The 20,105-nt window shown below is 59.4% G+C and overlaps 2 protein-coding genes across 2 annotated transcripts; one reads left to right on the top strand and one right to left on the bottom strand.

The window, feature by feature from the left end:
* Positions 1 to 229: 229 nt before the first annotated feature.
* LOC106543383 (apoptosis-inducing factor 3) lies at positions 230 to 9,118 on the bottom strand. The gene is made up of 18 exons (XM_087702808.1): positions 8,900 to 9,118; positions 7,580 to 7,658; positions 6,139 to 6,248; positions 5,727 to 5,836; positions 4,605 to 4,649; positions 4,409 to 4,490; positions 4,193 to 4,305; positions 3,768 to 3,854; positions 3,338 to 3,429; positions 3,106 to 3,236; positions 2,876 to 2,991; positions 2,435 to 2,506; positions 2,275 to 2,338; positions 1,827 to 1,903; positions 1,635 to 1,752; positions 1,062 to 1,160; positions 864 to 933; positions 230 to 344 (listed from the first exon to the last, which is right to left on the bottom strand). The coding sequence occupies exons 1-18, from the start codon at positions 9,060 to 9,062 to the stop codon at positions 230 to 232; spliced, it is 1,743 nt and encodes a 580-aa protein (XP_087558934.1). The 5' UTR covers positions 9,063 to 9,118.
* A 514-nt stretch (positions 9,119 to 9,632) lies between these two features.
* Positions 9,633 to 17,597, top strand: TLCD2 (TLC domain containing 2). The gene is made up of 4 exons (XM_014059397.2): positions 9,633 to 10,401; positions 10,484 to 10,566; positions 15,309 to 15,391; positions 16,638 to 17,597. The coding sequence occupies exons 1-4, from the start codon at positions 10,229 to 10,231 to the stop codon at positions 16,992 to 16,994; spliced, it is 696 nt and encodes a 231-aa protein (XP_013914872.2). The 5' UTR covers positions 9,633 to 10,228; the 3' UTR covers positions 16,995 to 17,597.
* Positions 17,598 to 20,105: the final 2,508 nt, after the last annotated feature.

Here is a 20,105-nt window from a genome sequence, read left to right as displayed (position 1 = left end):
CAGAAGGAAAGGGACCACAAGTCAGAGTCTTCTTGTTCTCGGTTTATTTCGGCTGGGTGAAAGGGGGCTTCTGCCTGTGACCCCCAAGCGGTGAGGCCGTCTATTGGGGCGGCTCTTCATTCAGCACCTCCTTCGCCTCCATCATGGACCTGCAAAGAGGCCACTTGGCTCAGGGGGGGGGGGGGGCTCAGGACAAAGGACCAGGGGGCTGGCAATTGGGGAGGGGGACTTACTCTGCCTCCTGCTTGGAGATGCGTTTCCCGGAGTGCAGGGTCTCGGCCACCACGGCCACCAGGGGGTCAAAGTTCAGGCTGGCCACTGCAGTCACCCAGCCATCCCTGGGGGAGAAGAGTGGTCAGGGGGGGGGAGCCATCTCCTGGGGAGGGGGAGGGGTGCAGAGCAGGGGTGAAATTCAGCGGGGTTCTGACGGGGTTCTGGAGAAGCCGTAGTGGAAATTTTGAGTAGTTGGGAGGACCGGCAAATGCCAGCTCTGTGCGGAGGGAATGGGGATTTTTGCAGTGTCCTTCCCCCTGCCACGCCCACTGGACTGATAGTAAAAAAATTGAATTTCACCACTGGTGCAGACTGCCCCAAAAGCTGTGAGAGAGGCAAGGCGGTTGCTTCCTCCCCCAACCTCCCCCCCCCCCCCGTGTTCCTGACTGCGAAGAAGACTGGGTCCCGCTAAGCGGCATTTGGGTGGGGCACAACTATGGGGAACAGATGCTAATGGAGGTGGTGAGGTCGCCATTATCACAATAGGAAAGGAGGATTTCCCCGTGTTCCCTCCTTGCGTAGAACCTGCTTGTTTTGCTCCTGAAAGCCAGGTAGCTGCTTTGCCTCTCCAGCTGCTCCTCACCTCAGGTTAGAAAAGGAGGAACCTCTCCTGGCCCAGTTCGCCTTTCGGCACAGTCTCCGTGTGGCCCTTCCCGTAGCCTGAGAAAGAGCAGGGAGAGGTTCACTCCGGCCGAGCAGCCCTGGAAGCCTTCCCGGACCTCGGAGCTTCCACCTTGTACGCCTCGCTGCCCTAGCCGGACGCCCCCCCCCTCCACCCCCAGCTGTACCTGCGTAGCGGATGCTCTTCGACTGCAGCTTCGTCCAGAAGATGGGCACCGTGTGGAGCGGCTTCTGCCTGCGCACCATGTTCAGGGCCGCCACATGTCCTGGGCAGGAAAGAGAGACAGGCCGTCTGCCCCCCTTGCCAGGCGAGGAAGCTGGCTGTCTCAAGGGCTCTGGGGGCAGGGGGGCAGGGACCCAGTTGGGCCCACGCAAAAGGTCTGGAAATGGAGCGCAGCCCTGGGCTCGCCCTGCGCCACACGTGGGGGAAACCAGCGGCTCCGAGGAGGCCCAGCCCAGCCTTGCTCTGGGAGCGCAGGGGCCAAAAGGCTCCCTGCACTTGAGCCAAGGTTGCCCCACGAGAGGGTCGATGCAGGCCGAGTGCCCCATTCAGACAACTCCCCCTCCTCCCAGGAGCTTCTCCAGCCTGGGCCAGGATGTCCCCGGGACTTCTCCTGGGGCTGATTCAGGGCCCAGCTAGACCCGGCTTCTGCTCTGCCATCCTTGGGGTGGGACTGGCTACTGACGATTGTGCCCCCTCCTGGCCCATAGCCAAAGTGTAGCTCGAAAGAGGCGGGTACCGTGGGCTTGGGCGATCTGCCAGTGATAGATGGACGCAGACTTTCCACCAAACAGAGCCACGGGGAAGGAGGCCACGTCCCCAGCAGCAAAGACGGAGGGGGCGCTGGTCTGCATGAACTGGAAGGGAGCAGAGAGACTGGTCAGTGAATGGAGGGGGGAGGCACTCCCTCAGGGTGACCCACCCTGCTTACCAGGTCCACCAGGATGGCACCGCCACGGTCAAGGCGGATGGAGCTTCCCTGGACAAAACTGGAATTCGGAGTGACGCCTGTGGAGGGGAAGTAGGAGCCTCCGGTCAGGCCAGTGCGGTCTCCTGTGGGGGCTGGCCCCACTCCCTCCAAGGACATGGGGACATCCTTGCTAATAAGGCAGCTGCAAGAAAAAGCCTGCCCCTCCAGATGTGGCCAGCTGCAGCCCTGGTGCCCCCAGCTGGTGGGCAGGAGCAGAGCCCTCTGTCCCTCAGCCTTTGCTGCTCCCCCTGGTGGGCAGAGGAGGAAATGCTGGCGCTGTTCCATCCTGATCACAGACCATTGGAAGTAGGAAGCGGCTCCTTCTGCCTTAAAAAGCAGCAGAAGGCGGCCCTGCCCGTCTCCCCTCCTCTCTCAGTGTGGAAATGGTTCCAGAGCACCTCCAACTCACCGATTCCCACCACCACCAAGTCCGCAGGGAGAACCGAACCGTTGCTAAGGACAACGCTGGTGACCTGGGGAAGAAAAGGAGGCAGAGATGCAGCAGCCCCTCCCCCCCTTTTCAAAGTCCTGATCTGCCAGCTTCTGGGGCAGCCGGGGGGGTCCCAGACCTTCCCATCTTCTCCCTGCATCTGGGCCACATCTGTCTTCATGTGGAACCGAACTCCCTGGGCTTGGAGCATCTGGAAGGGAGGGAGGGAAAAAGAGGAAGGAAGGAAGGATTATTCTCCTTGGAGCCCTCATCCAGTCACCTCCCCTCCAGGGCTCCTCCAGGAAGCAGCTCTAGTTCACAGGCCATGGGGGGGGGGGGGCCTAGAAGGGGCTTTGCTGAGCCTCGGGAGTCCTTGAGCCAAGTGGGGACTTGTGCCCACCAGAGAAAGAAAGGTTTGCATTGCTCAGGAACTTTCCCTCTGACGCACTACAATAAAAGAAAGCTAGAGATGTTTTTCCACCCAGGAATGGCTGCTTGAACTTGGCTGCAAGGATCAGCCTATGTGGAGGGGCCCCTGGGGACCCCCCTCCTCGCTGTGGGATCGCTTGCCCCTCCCTACCTTCATGGCCACGGTGCCCACCTGACCCCCCAGGGTCAGCTGGTAGGGCAGCTCTTCTTTCTCCACCACGTGTAGCTGGGCTGCTTTGCCAACCAGGCTGGCTGCCACCTCCATCCCTGTGAGGGGGGGGGGGAAGGCCAGGAGCTGAGAGGAGGCAGGCGTGGAAAGTCGAAGCGGGAGGGGTGGGCAGCTCATAGCTGGGGGTGCAGATGAGCCCAGAGTCCCCATACCAATGAAAGAGGCTCCTACAATCACGACGGTCTTGCCAAGGGCCAAGGCCAGGATCCGGCTGGCATCTTCAGGGGTGAGGAGCGTGCGGACATTATCCAGGCTACAACCTGGGCACTGGAGCTTCCGAGGGCTGGGCAGAGGGGAGAGAAGCCCATCAGTCCCCGCCTGGTACCCACAGTGACACCTGGGCCGCCCCCTCTGCTCCCCCCCTCCCCCGGGGGCCTCATTTACCTGCTGCCTGTGGCAATCAGCAGGCTGCTATACGCCTGGGATCTCCCATCCCGGAAGTGGGCCGTCTTGCCTGCAGGATCCAGAGACACCACCTGCAGCCGTGTGGAAGATGCAGAGGGGTTGGGCAGAAGCCCAAGTGAAACCCCCTCCCCCCCTCCAGGCTGACCCCAAGCCAGCAGCAGACTCGAAGGAGACCTTCCCGCGGTGGCTGCTGGCACGGGAGCCGTGAGGGGGGAGCCCAGTGGGCAGAGGTTGGTTTCCTTCCCAGTGCAGGAGTGGGCCTTCCTCAATGGAGCCGTTTCCTCCTCTGAGCTTCGGGACATGGCAGCCCGAGCCGCCTGCTCACCGGATGGGGACGGGACAAAAAGCACCAAGGGGAGGTTGAATCGTGCCCCCCCGTCTTGAAACGTGCCAAACCATCCCTACCCACCTCGCTCTGCTTCCGGACTTCAATGTCGTGGGCGTCCAAGAAACTCTGGCTCCGGAGATACAGGCTGTCGGCTGGGGCCCCCATGTACTAGGAGGCCGGAGGAGAAGCAAGGCTTAAGAGCTGGGGGGCCCTTTCGGCAATCGGGAGCATCCAAAGGGAGGGGGGATAGGAATCTGAGGCACCCCCCTTTTCCTCTCGTGAGGGGAGGTGTCCCACCTCTGGACCTCAATGTGCTTTCTTGGGCCAGCCCCCTTCCCCTCCCACGGCAGCTTCCAAAGGCCAAAGGCTCATGCCTGACCACAAGAATGGGGGGGTGACCCCCCCTCCTCCTCTGCACAGCAGCAGCAGCTGCTGCCCTCCCCCCTCTGCACACTACTCAACTCCTCCCCCCCACGTGCCAAGGCAAGCCCCTCCCCAGCCCAAACCTGGGTCAACTTTGTCCTGTCGTAGGGAAGGTGATTCTCCCAGGTGGCCATGACGATCCTTCCGGTGAAGCCCTCTTGCCGGAGCGTCTCCGCGCAGGTCAGGGCTGCCGGGCCTGGCAGGGAGGGGAGGGAGAGATCCGGTCCAGCTCTGCACCGTCCCTGGACCAAAGCCTGGCTCTGTCCACCACCACCACCCCGCCTTGACCACAGGCCCACCTGCTCCCAGCAGCAGGACCGTCTGGGGGTCCATCTGGCACTCTCTGGCCATGGGCTTCACTCTGCGGCTGCTCTCGAGATCCTGTCAGGGAAGGAAGGAAGGAAGGAAGGGGAGGGAAGCAGGCAGGGGAGGGGAGGGGAGCAGTGAGATGCCCTGCTGGCCACTATAGATCAGGCACGGGGGGGGCCCACCTACCTTCATCCTGGCTGAAATATGCACCTGCCCCTCCTCCACGGTCACCTGCAACAAGAAAGGGCTTTTCCTGAGAGATCGGGGGCCAGACCGTCCCAGGCTTCCCCTTCCCTTGGCAGTCTGGAAGGAGCGGCCTTTCTGAGCCCCCCCCCCCACAAGCAGTAACCGGGGGCCCAAGAGTGCCCTTCCTGATGCCCAGGACAGGAAGGCAGATGACCCATTCGTCCCCCAACTGACCTAACCCCCCCCCACCTAGCCAGGCTGCCTCGCTGCGCCTGGCCAGCCCTGAGCCTTCCCCGTGACACAGCCCTCTCCCGCGATGGCTGGGGTTATCTCTGGCACCCTCTTTCTGTCACTGCTTCGCCCACCAGGTCGGCTAACCGGTTCTGTTTTGCTTCATCTGGAAGGCAGCACACAGCCAGTTGGTCTAGCGGTTAAAGCTTCAGGTTGGAAAGACGGAGAGACGGTGAGTTCTAGTCCTGCCTTGGGCTTGAAAGCTGGCTGGGTGGCTTTGGAGCAGCCCCTCCCTCCCTCCCTCGGGCCAACCCACTGTGTGAAAACAGGAGGAGGGAGGAGCACTGGGTCTGTTTTCTACCTGGGGCTATTTGTAAACGTAATAAATGTGGGGTGTAAATAAGAAACCTCTTCTCTTGAGTCATTATGAAAGTGGGATATGATTCAATAAAATCTGCCTGCATCCTCAGGACGGTCTTTTTATCCTGCCCAGGTTGCAGAGCGGATGCCAGCTGGGGCTGCTGTGCCAAAGCACTGGGGTTGCCCCACAGGGTGGGAAGAGGAGGGCCAACCCCAGTCTGCTGCACCCGGCTGGGACGGCATACAAGCCCAGTGGGCCTAGGCCTGTGGGGCGCACTCACAAGCGCAGGGGGCTCCGGCAGGAGCTGCACTGCTGCACGGACCCCAAGAGCTCAGCAGAGGACAACCTGGGGGGCTCCTTGCCCCTCTTAAGGGCTCCAGAGTCATCCGTTGCCCCCAAGGAAAAGAGGCACTGGGAGGCGGCTGGAGAAGATGCCCCCACCCCACCCAGAGCAGTGTATGGGAGCCTCTGGGAGCTGGGACCATACATGCTCCTTGCGGGGGGGGGGGGCAGGCAGAGTTCAAACGTACTTGGAAAACAGGCAGACAGTCCAGGGTGGGATACTCCTCAATGTCCCCGGTCTCAGTGCTGAAGCAGGCTCCGTGCCAGGGGCAGCGCAACCGGCCCTTTGCCAGGTAGCCTGAAAGCCAGAAAAAGAGACCCACGGAAGGGGGGGGGAGGGGGAGGCAGTGTCCTCTGAGAAACCAGAGCACAAAATGCCCCGAGAGGCGGCTGAGACTGCGGGAGCACCAGCCCTTGGCAGCCAGGCCTCAAGGGGGCGTGGGGTGCTCTTGAGGTCCAAGGCCTCTCTGGGGTCCCCACGAGGAGCAGCCCCTCACCATGAGCGGAGCCTGGATCCAGAGCACCCGAAGGCCTTTGCTCCCCACCCAGACCCTTCCCAGTTCAGAGGAGGCTGCCCAGGGGGGGGGAGGAGGGGTTCACCTTTGCAGAGGGCAGCTCCGGCATGAGGGCAGCGGCCGCCCAGCGCTCGGATGACCGGTCCTTCCCTCAACAGCAGCACAGGGTATCCGGCCACCTCGACCTCCCGCATCCTGCACCAAAGGGGGCGGAAGAGCCATGGCTCAAGAGTTTAGAGTTTTATTAGAATTTGTAGGCCGCCCTTTTCCCTGAGGGGACTCAGGGCGGCTCACATAAAACTGGGAAGGGGGGAATACAAACATCAAGATAGAAACATATAATAAAATGGTAGGCAACACACATTCATCATTCGGGAGGGGCAACTATCCTTATCCCCAGGCCTGACGGGCGAGCCAGTTCTTCAAGGCTATGCGGAAGGCTTGGACGGTGGAGAGGGTACGAATCTCCACGGGGAGGTCGTTCCAAAGGGCCGGGGCTACTGCTGAGAAGGCCCTCCTCCTTGTAGTTGCCAGCCGACACTGGCTGGCCGATGGGATACGGAGGAGGCCTAATCTATGGGATCTTATTGGTCGCAGGGATGTAATTGGCAGAAGGCGGTCTCTCAAGTATCCAGATCCACTGCCATGTAGGGCTTTATGGGTGATTAATAGCACCTTGAAGCGCATCCGGAGATCGACAGGCAGCCAGCGCAGCTCGCGGAGGATAGGTGTTATGCGGGTGAATCGAGGTGCACCCGCAATCACTCGCGCGGAAGAAGCCTTTGCTAGGCTAGGAGCCCCCCCCCAAATGGATTGGGACCGGAGGAAGTGCTGGTGGTAGCAGGTCCCCCTGCACCAGTTGGAAGCCGCCCCCCCCCCAACCTCCGTGTAAAAGCCAGGAACGGGACTCTTGGAATGGGCCAAAGGAGATGCATTGCACACATGGCCAGGAAATAGTGGTTTCCCCCCCCCCCCCACCTTAACCAAAAGGAGGCCCTGGCTGACCCCCCCCCCCCAAGGGCTGCCTTGAGGGCTCAGAGGTTGCAGAAGAGAGCCGGCCCAGACCATCCATTCAGAAACCGTGGTCAGCTGCACCAGGGTGGGTGGGAGGGGAGGGAGGGAAGTCCCCTACGAGCTCCCAAGGGAGGCTCTGAAGGACCAGCCAGGCCCTGGTCAAGGGCCAGGCAGCCTTGGAGGCATTCAGTCGCCTCTTGAGGGGCCTCGGCTGCAGTCTCAGCAGCAAAGCCCCTCTTTCCTTTGGAGGCCCCACCAGCCAGACCCACCAACCCACCCAAGAAGAAGCAGGAGGGCCGCATCTCAGGGCAGGGAAAGGGTGGGGCCCTAGGGGCAGCCTGGCCCTCTTCCCCCCAGCAGGAGCCTCTCTCTGACCCCGGAGGGGCTCCCCTCAACCGGTCAGGAGGCTGACCTGGGCACCAGCAGCCACAGGCATGCCGGCTCAACTTGTGCACAAGAAGCCCCCAAGCAGAGGGGTCAGCCCTGTCCTGACCCCAGGGATGCTGACTCACTCGCCGTCCTGGAGCTGATCTTCATGGCAGACGCGCTGAGTGACCAGGCTGTTTCCACCATCCTCCTTCTGGGCTGAGGCTGGAAAGAGGGAGGAAGGAGGAAGGAGGAAGTTGGGGAGACCCTCTCGCTTCCCCCCTCCCCTCCCAGGGGACTCTCTGCAGCAGCTGCGGGTCCTGCATGGTGCATTGAAAGGGCCGTAGAGGCTCCTCAGAAAACCCACCCACCCTTTCTGCCACTGGGGCTGGCACCAAAAGGTCCATAAGCAGCCGCTGGGAACTGGGGCAGCGCAAAGATTCCCCCCCCCCCTCCGGAGCTTCTCAGCTGGGAGCCTAGGTGGCTGTCAAAGGAGGAGGAGGAGGAGGAGGAGGAGGAGGCTGGCCTTTCTTGGGGCAGCTGCAGGAGCTGCCTTCCCCAGGGGTGAGAGAGAAGGACTGGCCCAAGTCTGGCTTCCTGAGACTAGAACTCACAGCCTCCTAATTTCTGCCCTGGTGCCTAATCATCGCACCCGAGGGGCTCTCTGTGGTGATAAGACCGTCTGTTATGGGAAACTTTAACTCAAATCAAACTGAAATGCTAAGGTAACAAAGTCAAAAAAAATTGTAAAGTAGCCTCATTTCCCAGCCCCCCCCCCCAAGTCAACTGCCTCTCCCCTTCTGGTTGCCTCTTCAATAGCTGCAAACCATCCACCTCACTTCAAAGAAACGCAATAAGCCTGATGCGTCCTTGCCTTAATTCCCAGCCAGACAGGTTTTCCAGGGATGGGAATTCGGGGGTGGGGTGTCACAGTGGAGCAGAGCTGGGGGGGGGGGGGGAACGAGACGCCTTGGCAAGTCCAGAGTCTGGCAGGAGGGAGCCGAAGGAGAGTTGCTGCTTTCTCTCGCTAAAGGCAGGGCGTGCGAAGGGCTTGGTGGGTCCACCTAGTGCGGCCCCTCGTACAGGGTTAATGGCTGCCCCAGTTGTTGGACTCGAACGACAGGGGGCTGGACGGAGCAGACAGCCAGGCGGCAAGCGATCTCCGCTCCGCGCTGTGACCCCTTTCAGCTCCCAAAGCCCTGGAGGGATCCGGCGAAGAGCCTTCCGGCACTGGACCCACACAACATTCCAGCTGGCCGTTTCCAGCAGGGGAGGGGAACTCGGCCCCTTTGGCGCCCAAGGAAGATAAAAGCCCAGCGCCAAGTGGATCCCCGGGAGATTCAGCCTCGAACGCCCAGGGCTTCTGCTCCCACGTCCTGGCACACCCGGAGAGGCTCCCCCCCCCGCCCACTCAGCCAAGGCCCCCGCTCCATCCTCAGAGCCGCCCCCCACCCCAGGAGACTCACCGAGGCTTGGCGGTGCTGCCATCGGAGTGGGACACAGGGCGGCGGCGGCGGCGGCGTCTCGGAACAAAAGAGGGGACGGGACGCGCCTACAAGCGGACCGTCCCTCCATCGCCCATTCAACCTGGCGCCGCCTCCGAACTTGCCCAAAGTGGGCGGCGTGCATTCATGTAGGCATTTATAAGCCGCCCGACTCCGCCGGCGAGAATCCTGGCGACTCCCAGCCACTGGGGGGGGGGGGGCGGGGGCGGGTGGGGCGGCGTTGGGGCCCTGCCCATTCCAGCGAACCGGGGGCTGCAGGGGCTGCACCGCAGAAGCGCCCGAGGAGACGAGCTGCCGCTGCGCCTGAGGGTCTCCGTCCGGGCACCACCACCTGTTTCGGGGCGGCCGTGCCAGGCCACTTCGGGCCAGCGCTACCCTCTTTTCTGGGCTTCCCGCCGGCCAGACTCGGACGAGCCCCCGAGCTGGGAAGACGAAACCGGCACTGATGCCAACAAGTAAAGCTCTCTCTACCTGACGCCTCCAAGCGGCAGCCGAAAGGCGTCGGGCGGCCGCGGACCGGAGTCGGGCGGACTGGGACGGCGCTCAGGGCTCGGCGGTCCTGGGCAAAGGCAGCCGGCGGCACGGCTGACTTCAGCGGGCTGGCCAGCGGGTCCCCGGGGGCTTCGGGATGCCACAGCGCCCGCTCGGTTTGGGGTGAGTCGCCGCCTGCAGACCCGGTCAACCTTGTCGGTTGAGCCCCCGCTAACCAGGCAGATTCCCGGCAGCGCAAACACTTCTCCCTCCTGGAACGCCGAAAGTTGCGCCGGAAGCAGAGGAGGTCCCCGCGGCTCAGGCCCGTCCCGTCCCCTGCGCCGAGTCTCCGCGCTCCCAAGGCTGCCCCGCCCAGCTCGCAGGCCCCGCACTGCCCACCCTGCAGAAGCCACGAGGGTTGCCGAGCGGCGGGGCGCTCCCCAAGGCCGGGTCGGGCTTTCGCAACCCGCCGCGGAGGTCCAACGCGCCGCCGTCGGCTTCGGGGGTTTGCGGCTGCTGAAGCTGCTCGGGGGCGCTGCGGGCAAAGCTCCCGGGGCACCAGTGCCGGGCCGTGGCTCTCTGTCCGAGGGGGGGGGTGCGTCGCCATGGAGACGGGGCGGCCGCGGAGCCAATGGCGGGCGTCGCCGGGGGGCGGTTTGTCCGCCGTCACACCCCGCGGCTCCTCCCGCTCCGCGGTTGCCCCTTTCCCCCCCGGCCCTCCGCGCTCTTGGCTCCCCGCTGCCCTCGGGCTTGCTGCGCTCCGCTCCGGGCGACGGCGAGTGGCGGGGCCGGCGGGCTCGGGGCTCCGGCAGCCCCGCCATGGATTTAGTGCTGCTGCTGGGGGGCTCGGTGGGCGCCTTTCGGCTGCTCAACACCGTCGTGGAGTGCCTGGTGCCGCCACCCTCTCGGGCGCAGCGCCTCCGCTGGAAGTGGCGCAATATTTGGACGTCGCTTGGCCACAGCCTGCTGAGCAGCTCCTGGGCCCTCCTCGGGTGGGTGGGGGGTCGCGGTCGGGGTGGGCAGGTGGCGCCGCGCCGGGCGAGCACTCACAGAACTCCGCTTTCTCCGCCGCAGGTTCTACTTCTACCCCAAGATGGGCGAGGATCTCATCGACCAATTCTCGCCCTCCGCGCACTGCTTGCTGGGCATCTCCATCGGTAAGTGCCTCTCTCGCCCAGACCTTTCCCCGACCAGCCGCCCCCGCGAAGAGCAGGGCAGGGCGGAGGTAAGAAAGGAAAGCGCCGCTGCCGCCGGTTAGCTTCGGGGTGCTTGAAGAGGCTCCTGCGGCTCAGGGATAGAGCTGGAGCACAGAAGCGCCCCCAACTCTGTCGCCAGCCGCACCCCTCTTTTCTCCCGCTGGAGGGGGGGGGGCAGCCCAGCTGCACGTTGCCGGCCCTGGAGTGCAGCCTCCTCCACGCTTCTGTGCTGGCATCTGGCGGAGGAGGGCACTGGTGCCAGGCGAGCCCCTCGCTGTTCCCTTCCTTGCATGTGACCGCGGGGGCACACAATCGCTCCATTTTCCTGCTCCGTGGCTGCCTGAGACTGCCCCTTCCTCTTGAGGGAAGCTTACAACTTGGTCTGCCCCAACAACCCCCCCCCCTTAACTGCAACAAAGGAGTAACAGAAAGGGTCGTTCTGTAAAGTTTACTCCTCCAAGTGGGCTGGATTGCGGTTCCCAGGAACTCTAGACAACATCGGGAGGGGCGCGATGGGGAAAGACATCCCCCCCCACCTCCTCCAGCACAGCAGGCAGGGGGGTGCTGGGGCTAAATCACCAACTGCTCTTCCCCGTTGGAGGCTGGGGCTGGGGCTGGGCAATGGGGTGAGTGGGGATGGATAGTCAGAGTGGTGACTTAAGTCTACCTGTCTCTGGCGTTGCACACTGATCCCTCAGCATGGGGACGGGGATTCCTAGGGAGTCCCCAACTGTTAGCTCAGCCTCCGCTGGTCCCCACTTGTTGCTCTTCTGGGAGAGCCTGAAGGCCCTGCTTGAAAGGACAACTGACCAACATGGGAAGAGTTGCACTGAGAGCCCCATCCCGTCCCTTGCACTTCACTGTACACACACACACACAACCACACCAATCGTCTGAGCTGAGCCAGAGGTTCGCTCAAGGGTGCTGGGAGGGGGGAGAGGTCAGCTGAAGAGTTTCCAGCCGTTCAAGCAGAGACAATTCATTCCTGGAGGTTTGCTTAGAGCCCCTTTTCCCTTTCAGGCTGGCTATCCCTACATGGGGGAGAAGCTTAAAATACTTTTCCTCTTTAAAAGTTTCCCCTGCAGTCTTTCCCACACGTCCCTTTCCTCGGACAAACTGACAGAATTAGGGGCAGCCCATGCTCTTCAATGACCACACCATTAAGGGTCCTTTAAGCAGATAAAATGACCACCTCCTAATGGACATTTCTAGTGGTCAATGTGCAGGTAACAAGCCTCACTGTTGGGGGCCTGGTTGGTGGCTGCTTGTGCGTATTTGGTTCCTAGTTAAATTTTCCTGGCTTTTGCTGGAGCCAGGGGAATAAAACTTTTTTTCCCCCAAGTTAAAACTTTTTATTACTTTATTAGGAATAAAACTGTATTAAGGTGATGCTTCAAAATGTTTACAAACACACCAATGTGTATTTGTGTTAATGCAAACTTCTGTGTCTATTTTCAGGTTAACATTTGCATGTTAACTGTTACAAAAGGAATTTGAATCCCTATAGGATTAAGTTTGGGGTTAGGATTAAGTTAATCGCTCTAAGGCTGCTAGGGTTTTAAAAAGTTCCCCCGTCTGTCCGTCCGTCCATCTGTCCTTCTCCCCCCACCCTTGGAGGAATTATTTCAAATGCATAAATAAAATCTTTTAGAAAAGGCTGGAAATGCAGAGGCTGTTGCTACATTTCAGGGGCTTCTTTTCCTGAATTCAAGGTGCTGATTTTAAAATTCCACAAAAATTAAAGGCCTCCTTAGGCTATTATTTATTTCACAATGCACAAAATAGGGTTTGCTTCCCCAGGTCAGCGGAGCCTAGAGTTCAGTCCATCACTCCTTCAGTTCTGGTTTGAATCCGAGTGGTACTCAACCAGTTCTGACAGGTTCTGGAGAACCAGTAGTGGAAATTTTGAGTAGTTCAGAGAACTGGCAAATAGGCTGGCCCTGCCCCGGCTTCTGAACAGAAGAACGGAGCAGAAAAGCAGGTGAGTGGGGTGGGGAGGGAATGGGGATTTTGCAGTAAACTTCCTCTGCCACGCCCACCAAGCCACGCCCACCAAGCCACACCCACAGAACCAGTAGTAAAAAAAATGGAATCCCACCCCTGGTTTGAATCCATATAGAATTAGGGCTAGGTTTAGGCCAATTGTGTGCCTAGGGTTGTTGCCCCTTCTCTGATGGGATTCGATTCAAGGTCTCCTGTGTGGTGGCCATCCTGACCTGGGGGCTCCAGCCTCAGGAGGGAGGGGCTGCTGTGCACAGAGATTGATGTCTGCATCCCCTTGGGATTTGCACCATTGCTTTATTTATATGCTGCCTTAACAGTTTTTGAATAACTTCAAGTAGCCAAGATGGAGAAAGGCTGCCTTAGGTAGCTTTATCCAGAGATCTGGAAAGGGCCTGGCACCACACAGGAACCTACCCATCTGCTCTCCAGGCAGGACCTTTTCCTCCCTCCGTTGTCATTCCTGCCAATCACACCTGTCCTGGGGTCTCCCAAACTCTCTGCTGCCGCCCATGTGCCCAGCTTCCCTGTGCCATCTGCTCTTGAACCTCTGTGGAGCAACCGCTTGCTCTAACCAGCCTGGGATGGCTTCTCTCCAATACTGGCCTTTTCCAGAAAACCTCCTCGTTTCCACCCATCTGTGTTCACCTCTCTTTTCTATGCTGAGCCTGTCCGGGTGTGAGAAGGGGGCTTCTCCTTCTGCTGGCCCTAGGACCTCTTCTCCAGCAGCCCAGCTTCCTGGGACGAGTCAGTGAGGGCCAGCCGTGGGGCGGCTGTTTTATCGCAGCCCAAAGTGCTGTATGCCTCCCTTGGCCTCCCCCACGGGGACCTTCCCCGAGGTTTCCAAAGCAGTTGGAAGATACTCCTTGCCTACTGTGGGTGCAGTTCTCACTGGAGGGCCTTCGACTCCCCCCACCCCTCTCCCGGCTGAGCAAAGGTGAGTCCTTGCAAGGGATCTCCCCCCCCCCCCCCGAGGCTCTTCTCGTGGCCTAGGTTTCCTTTGGGTGGACTGGGCTCTTTTTCCACTTTCTTCTCCGGCAACCTCTTTGCTTGTCAGCTGCTGATTCACCCTCCGTGGGCTCCTTCTCAGGGTCCAGATGTTGTCCTCACACTCAGAACCTGGGGGAGCCACTCTAGACCAACCGTCTCCACCGCTTTCCGTCTCTGCTCTCAGCCCTTCCTCTCCTGCCAACCTAGCCGCTGCCTCCAGAAAAGTTGCAGGCTGCCTTCTGCTCCCCTTCCCGGGAAGTCCCCTCCGGCAGCTCCCGACTCCTCTCTTACCTGTCAGCCCCCTCCAGCACAGAGCGCAGCATCGTCCAGGCTCCATCGCGCCTCTCCCTTCTCTGCTTTCCCTGCCACTTTTTGTATTCTGCATCCAAGACCTGTAATGCCACCCTCCAGGTGCTCTGGCATCTCCCCCTCTTGGCCCGGGTGCCTGTCATCTTGTGCTAAGTCGCCTGCCTTCCTTAAAAGTGAAGGGGTGGCCTTAAGGCAGGCCCATCCGTTTTCCTTAGAACATAGAAGAATAACCCGCTGGAAGGGACCTCGGAGTTCTTCCAGTCCAGCGAGCGGGGGACTCTATGCAATTTAAGACAAGTGGCTGTCAAATGTCTTCTTTAAAACCTACAGTGTTGTTGTAATACCCACAGTTCTGGAGGGAAGCTGTTCCATCAGTCGATTGCTCTCACCGTTAGTAATGTCTTCAGCTGGGCATTTCAACCCAGGACACGTGTGTGGCTTTGGACCTTCATTCCGAGAAGGATCCAGATGGGTTGAAGCTGGCTCAGAGAAGGTCCCCGCGGGACCCGCCCTGTGAGGAGTGGCTGCTGGGCTGGCCTTGTGGAACAAGCAGAAGGATCCGGGTGTTCCGGAGGGGGGGGGGCACGATGAAGCATGAGCTGGCAGTCTACTGAAGCTGCCAAAGGAGCCAATGCAATCTTTGGTTGCCCCAACAGAGGAACACGGAAGGAGAACATGGGGAGAGATACAACTGTCCTGGTGCTCTGTGGCTGCAGTTGCCCAAATGCTACAAGAAGGGTGCTGGGCAATGGATGGAGTGAATGGGCGGCTAAATCCCATGGAGAAGGAAATAGCTGGCTGTTTTTATGCTCAGGGAGAATGGAGACGCAACAGAGCCCACTTGAATGGCCACAAGGGGAAGATCCCCTGCTTTTACTCTGCACAGTCTCCAAGGGAAGGCTGAGAGCCAATGGGCTGAAGCTTTACAGAGATCCAGCCTTGAAACCAGCAGGAATCTCCTGACTTCAAGTGCTCTGAAGCAAAGACCAGCTGGCCTCCTGGAATTGTTCTCAGGCAACGACCAGGCTGCCCTTCGCTTGCTCTGGGCTGGGGCTTGGGAAGGGAAGGCCTCCAGCGCCCTTTCCAAGAGCTTGATTCGGGGTTCAGTTTAGGCCCCAGAAAGGAGAAACTGGATAGCTGCGTTTGGGGGCATAGAAGGGTCCCGTAGAGAAGAGGGTCAGGATCTCCCGTCCATGGCTGTAGATGGTGAGGTGTAGGAGGTTGCAGTGTCCTAGATTCTGGGGTTGGCCTGATTCTGCTCGGCCTTCCTGGTCACCCAGCTGGTCTGGAAAGCAGGTGTGGAGTAACCCTGGAAGGAGAACCAGGTTCTGAGCCAGGAGTTGTGAGTCTGCGGCAGAGAGAACCGGCTGCTTGCTGATGGGGCGTCTCTTCTTCCCTCACAGGGTATTTTGTGCAGGACTTCCTGGACATGGTCTGTAACCAGAAGCTTCAGAAATGTTGGGAGCTGCTCTTCCATCACTTTGTGGTGAGTTACTGTCTCTCATGTTAAGAAGACATGACTGTTCCGGGCAAGGGGTGAGTTGGGAGGAGCAGCCAAGCTCCGAGGGTGCCGGAGAGCTGGCAGAGAGGCCTCGTCAGGCTCCTCCTGGGGAGTTTTGTCCTCTTGGCCGAAGAAGGAGCGTGGGACTCAGGATGGCCGTAGCAAGGATGTCCCTGCAGGGGCCTCCAACACCGCCTGGCCCTGACTTGGTCTGCTAGCCAGAAGGGCAAGAGGCCCTTTGCTGTTTGCTGCCGGGCCCTTGCCGAGGCCACGGGGGTCCAACCCGTTTCAGCCCCAATGACCGTTGCAACTGTGCCCACCTGCTGCCCACTGGCCATCTCACCAGGCTGGCCGGGCCATAGCAAGGAGGAAGGGATCCCCTTCATTCTGCCGTACTTCGTGTCAGTTTGGGTGCCAGCCCTCGGCCTCAATGCAGGGGAGGGGGCACGAAGGGGGCAGGAGGGTCTCTGAGCCTGTGCAGAGGGTGCCTTCGTGGAACTCCTGCAGGAAGGGAGCCGGTGTGCTTTTGAACCCCCAGCTTCAGTGGGGAACTCTGGGTGGCCCACGACAGAATCAAATTCAGCAGAGGCCCAGCCTGGCTTCCAACTTAAACAGCTCAACTCCTTCCAATCCTCCTTAAGCAGATCTTGCAGGGTGGCTGCGGGGGGAGGGGAAACGGGCTTGTTCTGCAGAAAAGCTGTTCAAGGAGAGCTCAGCAACTCAGGTGCTTCGAATTGGCTCCCACCAATGGAGGGGCTTCCCTGCCCGCTCCTGTAAGTAGCTGGGGGCCGAGAGGTGGGAATGCAGAGGGGAACCTGTAGGTGCTTCCCATCAGCCAGAGAAAGCTGACGGGGGGGGGGGGGGCATGGCTGAAGAGGAGGTGGGGGCTGCTGTTTGAGAGGCTGTTAAGGCTTAGAACTAAGTTTTAAAACTCTGGCTGAGGGGGGGAGGGGGGGCAGGGCTGCCCTCTGCCACAGGGCCCCCTTTCTGAGGCTTGTGGGGGCAGAACAGACGCCTGGGGGCTGGCCTGGTCCATGGATCAGGAGGCGGGTCAGGCTGTGATCTGGGGAGACAGCTGGGGAGCAGGCGGTGACGGTGGGAGCTGCCAACTGCTTCCAGGGGCAGAAGGTTCCCATCTGTGGCAGCAGCCGGATTCTTGCCGCTTCCGCCAGGGGGCTCCAGGGCCGGACGCTCCCGGGGGAAGAGCCAGCTGGGCCTTGCTGTCTTCCAGGTGATCGTTTGCTTTGGCTTTGCTTTCCTGGCTCGTCGCTTTGTGGGCTTCGCGATGGTGGCTCTGCTGGTGGAGATCAACTCTGTCTTCCTGCACCTGCGGACGATCCTGAGGATGGCCGGCTTGGCCAACACTCCCTTCTTCCGCCTCGCCAGCCTCGTCAACCTTGGCACCTACCTGGTGTTCCGAATCCTGATCTTGGCCTGGATGAGCCGCTGGCTGGCCCTTAACCGGGAGAAGGTCCCGGCAGTCCCCTACGTCATGGGCACGGTGGGCATGGCCATCATGCTGTCCATCAACATTGTCCTCTTCTACCGCCTGCTACGCTGCGACTTCCTCCCATCTCGCAAGAAGTAACGGCTCGCCACCAAGCACCAGGGGAAGGAGAGCCAGCCGAACAAGGCAGAGGGCCCAAGCGGGCAGGGGGAGAGGAGGGTTTTTTCCCCAGCGTCTCGGGAGCCCCTTTGCTGCCGAGCGATGCAGATGGGAGCAGGGCCAGCCTTCCCGGAGAGCCCTGTGGAACAGTGTCGTTGTGCTGCTTGGCGGGAAGGCTGGGAGCGATGACGACACAGCCAGGTGGGTTCCGCTTTGCCTTCCATGAGGAGGGGGCTTATTGAAATGACTTTGCCCTGTGCATCTGTGTTCTGGCCTTTACTTCTGGTACCTGGTCCTCTGAAGAAGGCGAGTCTCCTGGGAACAGGTGCTCTCCGCCTCGCCCCTTCCCTTCCACCCCTGCCCCATGACGATACCCGAGATGCTGCCAGGCCGTGGAAGGGTGTGGCAGACACACTGTCTCACCGTCCCCCCCTCCCTGATGCCCATGGTGGACTCTCTGGAGAGTAGCATTTCGTCAGGAGCCTCCCTGGGAGTTGCTACCCTTCCGTTCGGGGTTTTAATTGCTAACGTTCTGTAGGTAAATTTCACTAGTGCTGGTACAAAAGGGACCGGGACAGACCGGGGGGGGGGGGCGGGGGGCCTTGGGAATGGAAAAAGAGCAAGGACAGATCAGAGCCTCGGGGGGGGGGGTTTGCGGGAAGCTTCCCTGTCAACAGCCATTCCTCCTCTCTCCCCCCCCCCCTAAGAGTTACAAGCAGGCCCTGCAGCCCTCCCTTCCCTTTGAGCCGAGGAAGGCAGCGTCCAAGGCTGTCAGCCTCTGTCCCTTCCGGCTTCCCCAAAGGCTAGATTCTCAGGCCCGTCCCTGGAACTGCCACCCTGATGCCAACTGCCAGTGCCTTTCGCCCACTAAGTGCCCAGTAATTATCTCTAAACCTAGGATTACAAAGCAGCTATCCGATTTTTTTTCTTTGTGTAACAAGATGTTAGATGATGCGTGTGCAACACAAGAATAAAGAAACTTTCGTGAATGCTAATTTTTTGGCCCCGCTTGTCAGGCCGACAGAGCCTCTGGAGTCGGAGGAGGGGAAACCTTTGATACTAAAAGCAAGGAGTTTGAAGTCAAAGCGGCTGCCCAGGGTGGGAACATACGGAGTTTGCACCACCCGTACGGACAGATGTGGGGACGGCCAAAGGAGAGGGGGTAGAAGTATGTGCTGCCAGGGAAAAACCAGACCTCCTCCAAGACTGGCAGGGCCAGCTACTGTAGATGCACAGCGACCAGGCCACACATCCATTCACGCGGACGATGTTATGTCTGCAAGCGGCACGTGAACTTAAGGGCACCAAGAATTGCAGAGTTCAACAACTGAGCTACAAATATTCCCCTTTATTGGAATTGCTTTCTGCAACCATGTCCAGATACATTTTATGAAGAAACCGTTGATGGTTCTCTGTCCGACAGATGGGAAGGGCCTCCATCTCAGCCTCTTTGGGTCCGGTGTCTCTGGCGGGGGATGGGGTGGAAAAGGTCCCCATCGCAGAGAGGTGCCAGGCAATGCGTTCAGGAGGGCTGAAGGGATAGCAAAGCATAGAGCACTTCAGCCTCAATAACGGCGCTTCCTGAGCCTTCAGCATTTGTCTGGGTCAATAAACGCGCTGAGCCAGTTGCCGTGCTATCCCTGGGCAGTATGCAGACCCAGCCAACTGGCAGCAAGAGGCGGAGAATAGGAGTTAATAGAAATTAGAATTAGCTCTATGTGATGATGCTTTTTTTTGTTTTTGTTCTATTGTGTGTGTATGTGTTGTCTGTGTAATAAAAATAAAAAATTAATAAAAAAAGTAATTAGAATTAGAATGAATAGAATATAGAACAGAACCTAGAATACCTTGGAGGTCTTCTCCAGGACCACCTGCTCAAGCAGGAGAACCTATACTATTTAAGAGGAATTGCTGTCCAGTCTCCTCTTAAAAACCTCCAGTGATGAAGCACCTACTTCTGAAAGCGAGGGGTTCCCATGGTTAATTGTTCTTACTCTCCTTGTTTCTTCTCCTGCCTTCTGGTGCTTTGGAGAATAATTTGACCCCCTCTTCTTTGTGGCAGCCCTTCAAATTTTGGAATACTGCTATCGTGTCACCCCTAATTCTTCTGTTCTGGACAAACCCAAATCCTGCAATGGTTCTTCATGTGTTTTGATCATCTTACTTGCTTTTCTCTGAACTTTTTCCAGTCTCAACATTTGAGACACCACATTTTTTGTAATGTGGCCAAACTGCATGCAGGATTCGAGGCGTGGCCTTACTAAGGCTTTATAAAGTGGCACTAATACTTCGCGTGATCTTGATTCTATGCCTCCGTTTATGCAACCCAGGACTGTTATGTCTTTTTGGCAGCTGCCGCACACAGCTTGGCTCACGTTTAAGCGATTGTCCACTAGGAGACCAAGGTCCCTCTGGCAGTGACTGTTTTTGAGCCAGGTCTTGCCTAATCGGTACTTGCACCCTTGATTTTTCCTGCCTAAATATAAAACTTTGCTTGTCTCCACATTAAAATTCATTTTGTTGGGTAGGACCCAGTGTTCAGGTCTGTCAAAGCTCCATCTGGATCTTGAGCCTATCTTCTGGGCCTTAGCAATTGCTGCCAGCTTATTTTCGTTCCGCAAATTTGATAAGTTCCCCTTCTGACCCCTCATGTGTGTAAGAAGACGCTGAAGAGTCCTGGGCCTAAGACGGAGCCTCCTGGGGGCCCAAAGGGCTTCTCTCCCTCCCTCCCTGTGGGCACGCAGAGGCCCCCCGAGGGACTCGTCGTTGAGGGCGGTTTCTCGGGCAGGTTGACGATGCCCGCCCCGCCTTCCTCTTCCTGGCCAAGAAGCAGGTGGCGGCCCACTTTGCGCGAAGTCTTAAGCTCGCAACGTCCCCTATTCGGCTGGTCCCCTAATTTGGTCCCTTCGCCAAAGAACGGAACGGAGGCCGACTGGGCCTGGCCTGCTTTTCACGAGATCCTGTGGCTCCCAGGGCCTCGCGGGGGCTCCGCTGCTCCATCGCCGCTCGTGAGGCTCCGGGCCCGAGGAGTCCGCGCCGAAAGGGGGAGGGGGGGCCTAACGGATCCATGGGCCTCCCCCCCCCCACCGGGCA

The sequence above is a fragment of the Thamnophis sirtalis genome, unplaced genomic scaffold (genome assembly GCF_051295495.1).
Source record: "Thamnophis sirtalis isolate CommonGarterSnake01/CBP01778 unplaced genomic scaffold, rThaSir2_p1.2 scaffold_17, whole genome shotgun sequence".
Lineage (NCBI taxonomy): Eukaryota > Metazoa > Chordata > Lepidosauria > Squamata > Natricidae > Thamnophis > Thamnophis sirtalis.
This window is presented reverse-complemented; position numbering and strand designations above follow the sequence as displayed.

Coding starts and splice junctions, on each gene's coding strand:
- LOC106543383 (XM_087702808.1), bottom strand. CDS start 9,062: ATGCACGCCGCCCACTTTGGGCAAGTTCGGAGGCGGCGCCAGGTTGAA. Junction 7,659..8,899: donor GGCAGCACCGCCAAGCCTCG/GTGAGTCTCCTG, acceptor CCCTCTTTCCAG/CCTCAGCCCAGAAGGAGGAT. Junction 934..1,061: donor GAAGAGCATCCGCTACGCAG/GTACAGCTGGGG, acceptor GCTCTTTCTCAG/GCTACGGGAAGGGCCACACG.
- TLCD2 (XM_014059397.2), top strand. CDS start 10,229: ATGGATTTAGTGCTGCTGCTGGGGGGCTCGGTGGGCGCCTTTCGGCTG. Junction 10,402..10,483: donor AGCTCCTGGGCCCTCCTCGG/GTGGGTGGGGGG, acceptor TCTCCGCCGCAG/GTTCTACTTCTACCCCAAGA. Junction 15,392..16,637: donor TGCTCTTCCATCACTTTGTG/GTGAGTTACTGT, acceptor GCTGTCTTCCAG/GTGATCGTTTGCTTTGGCTT.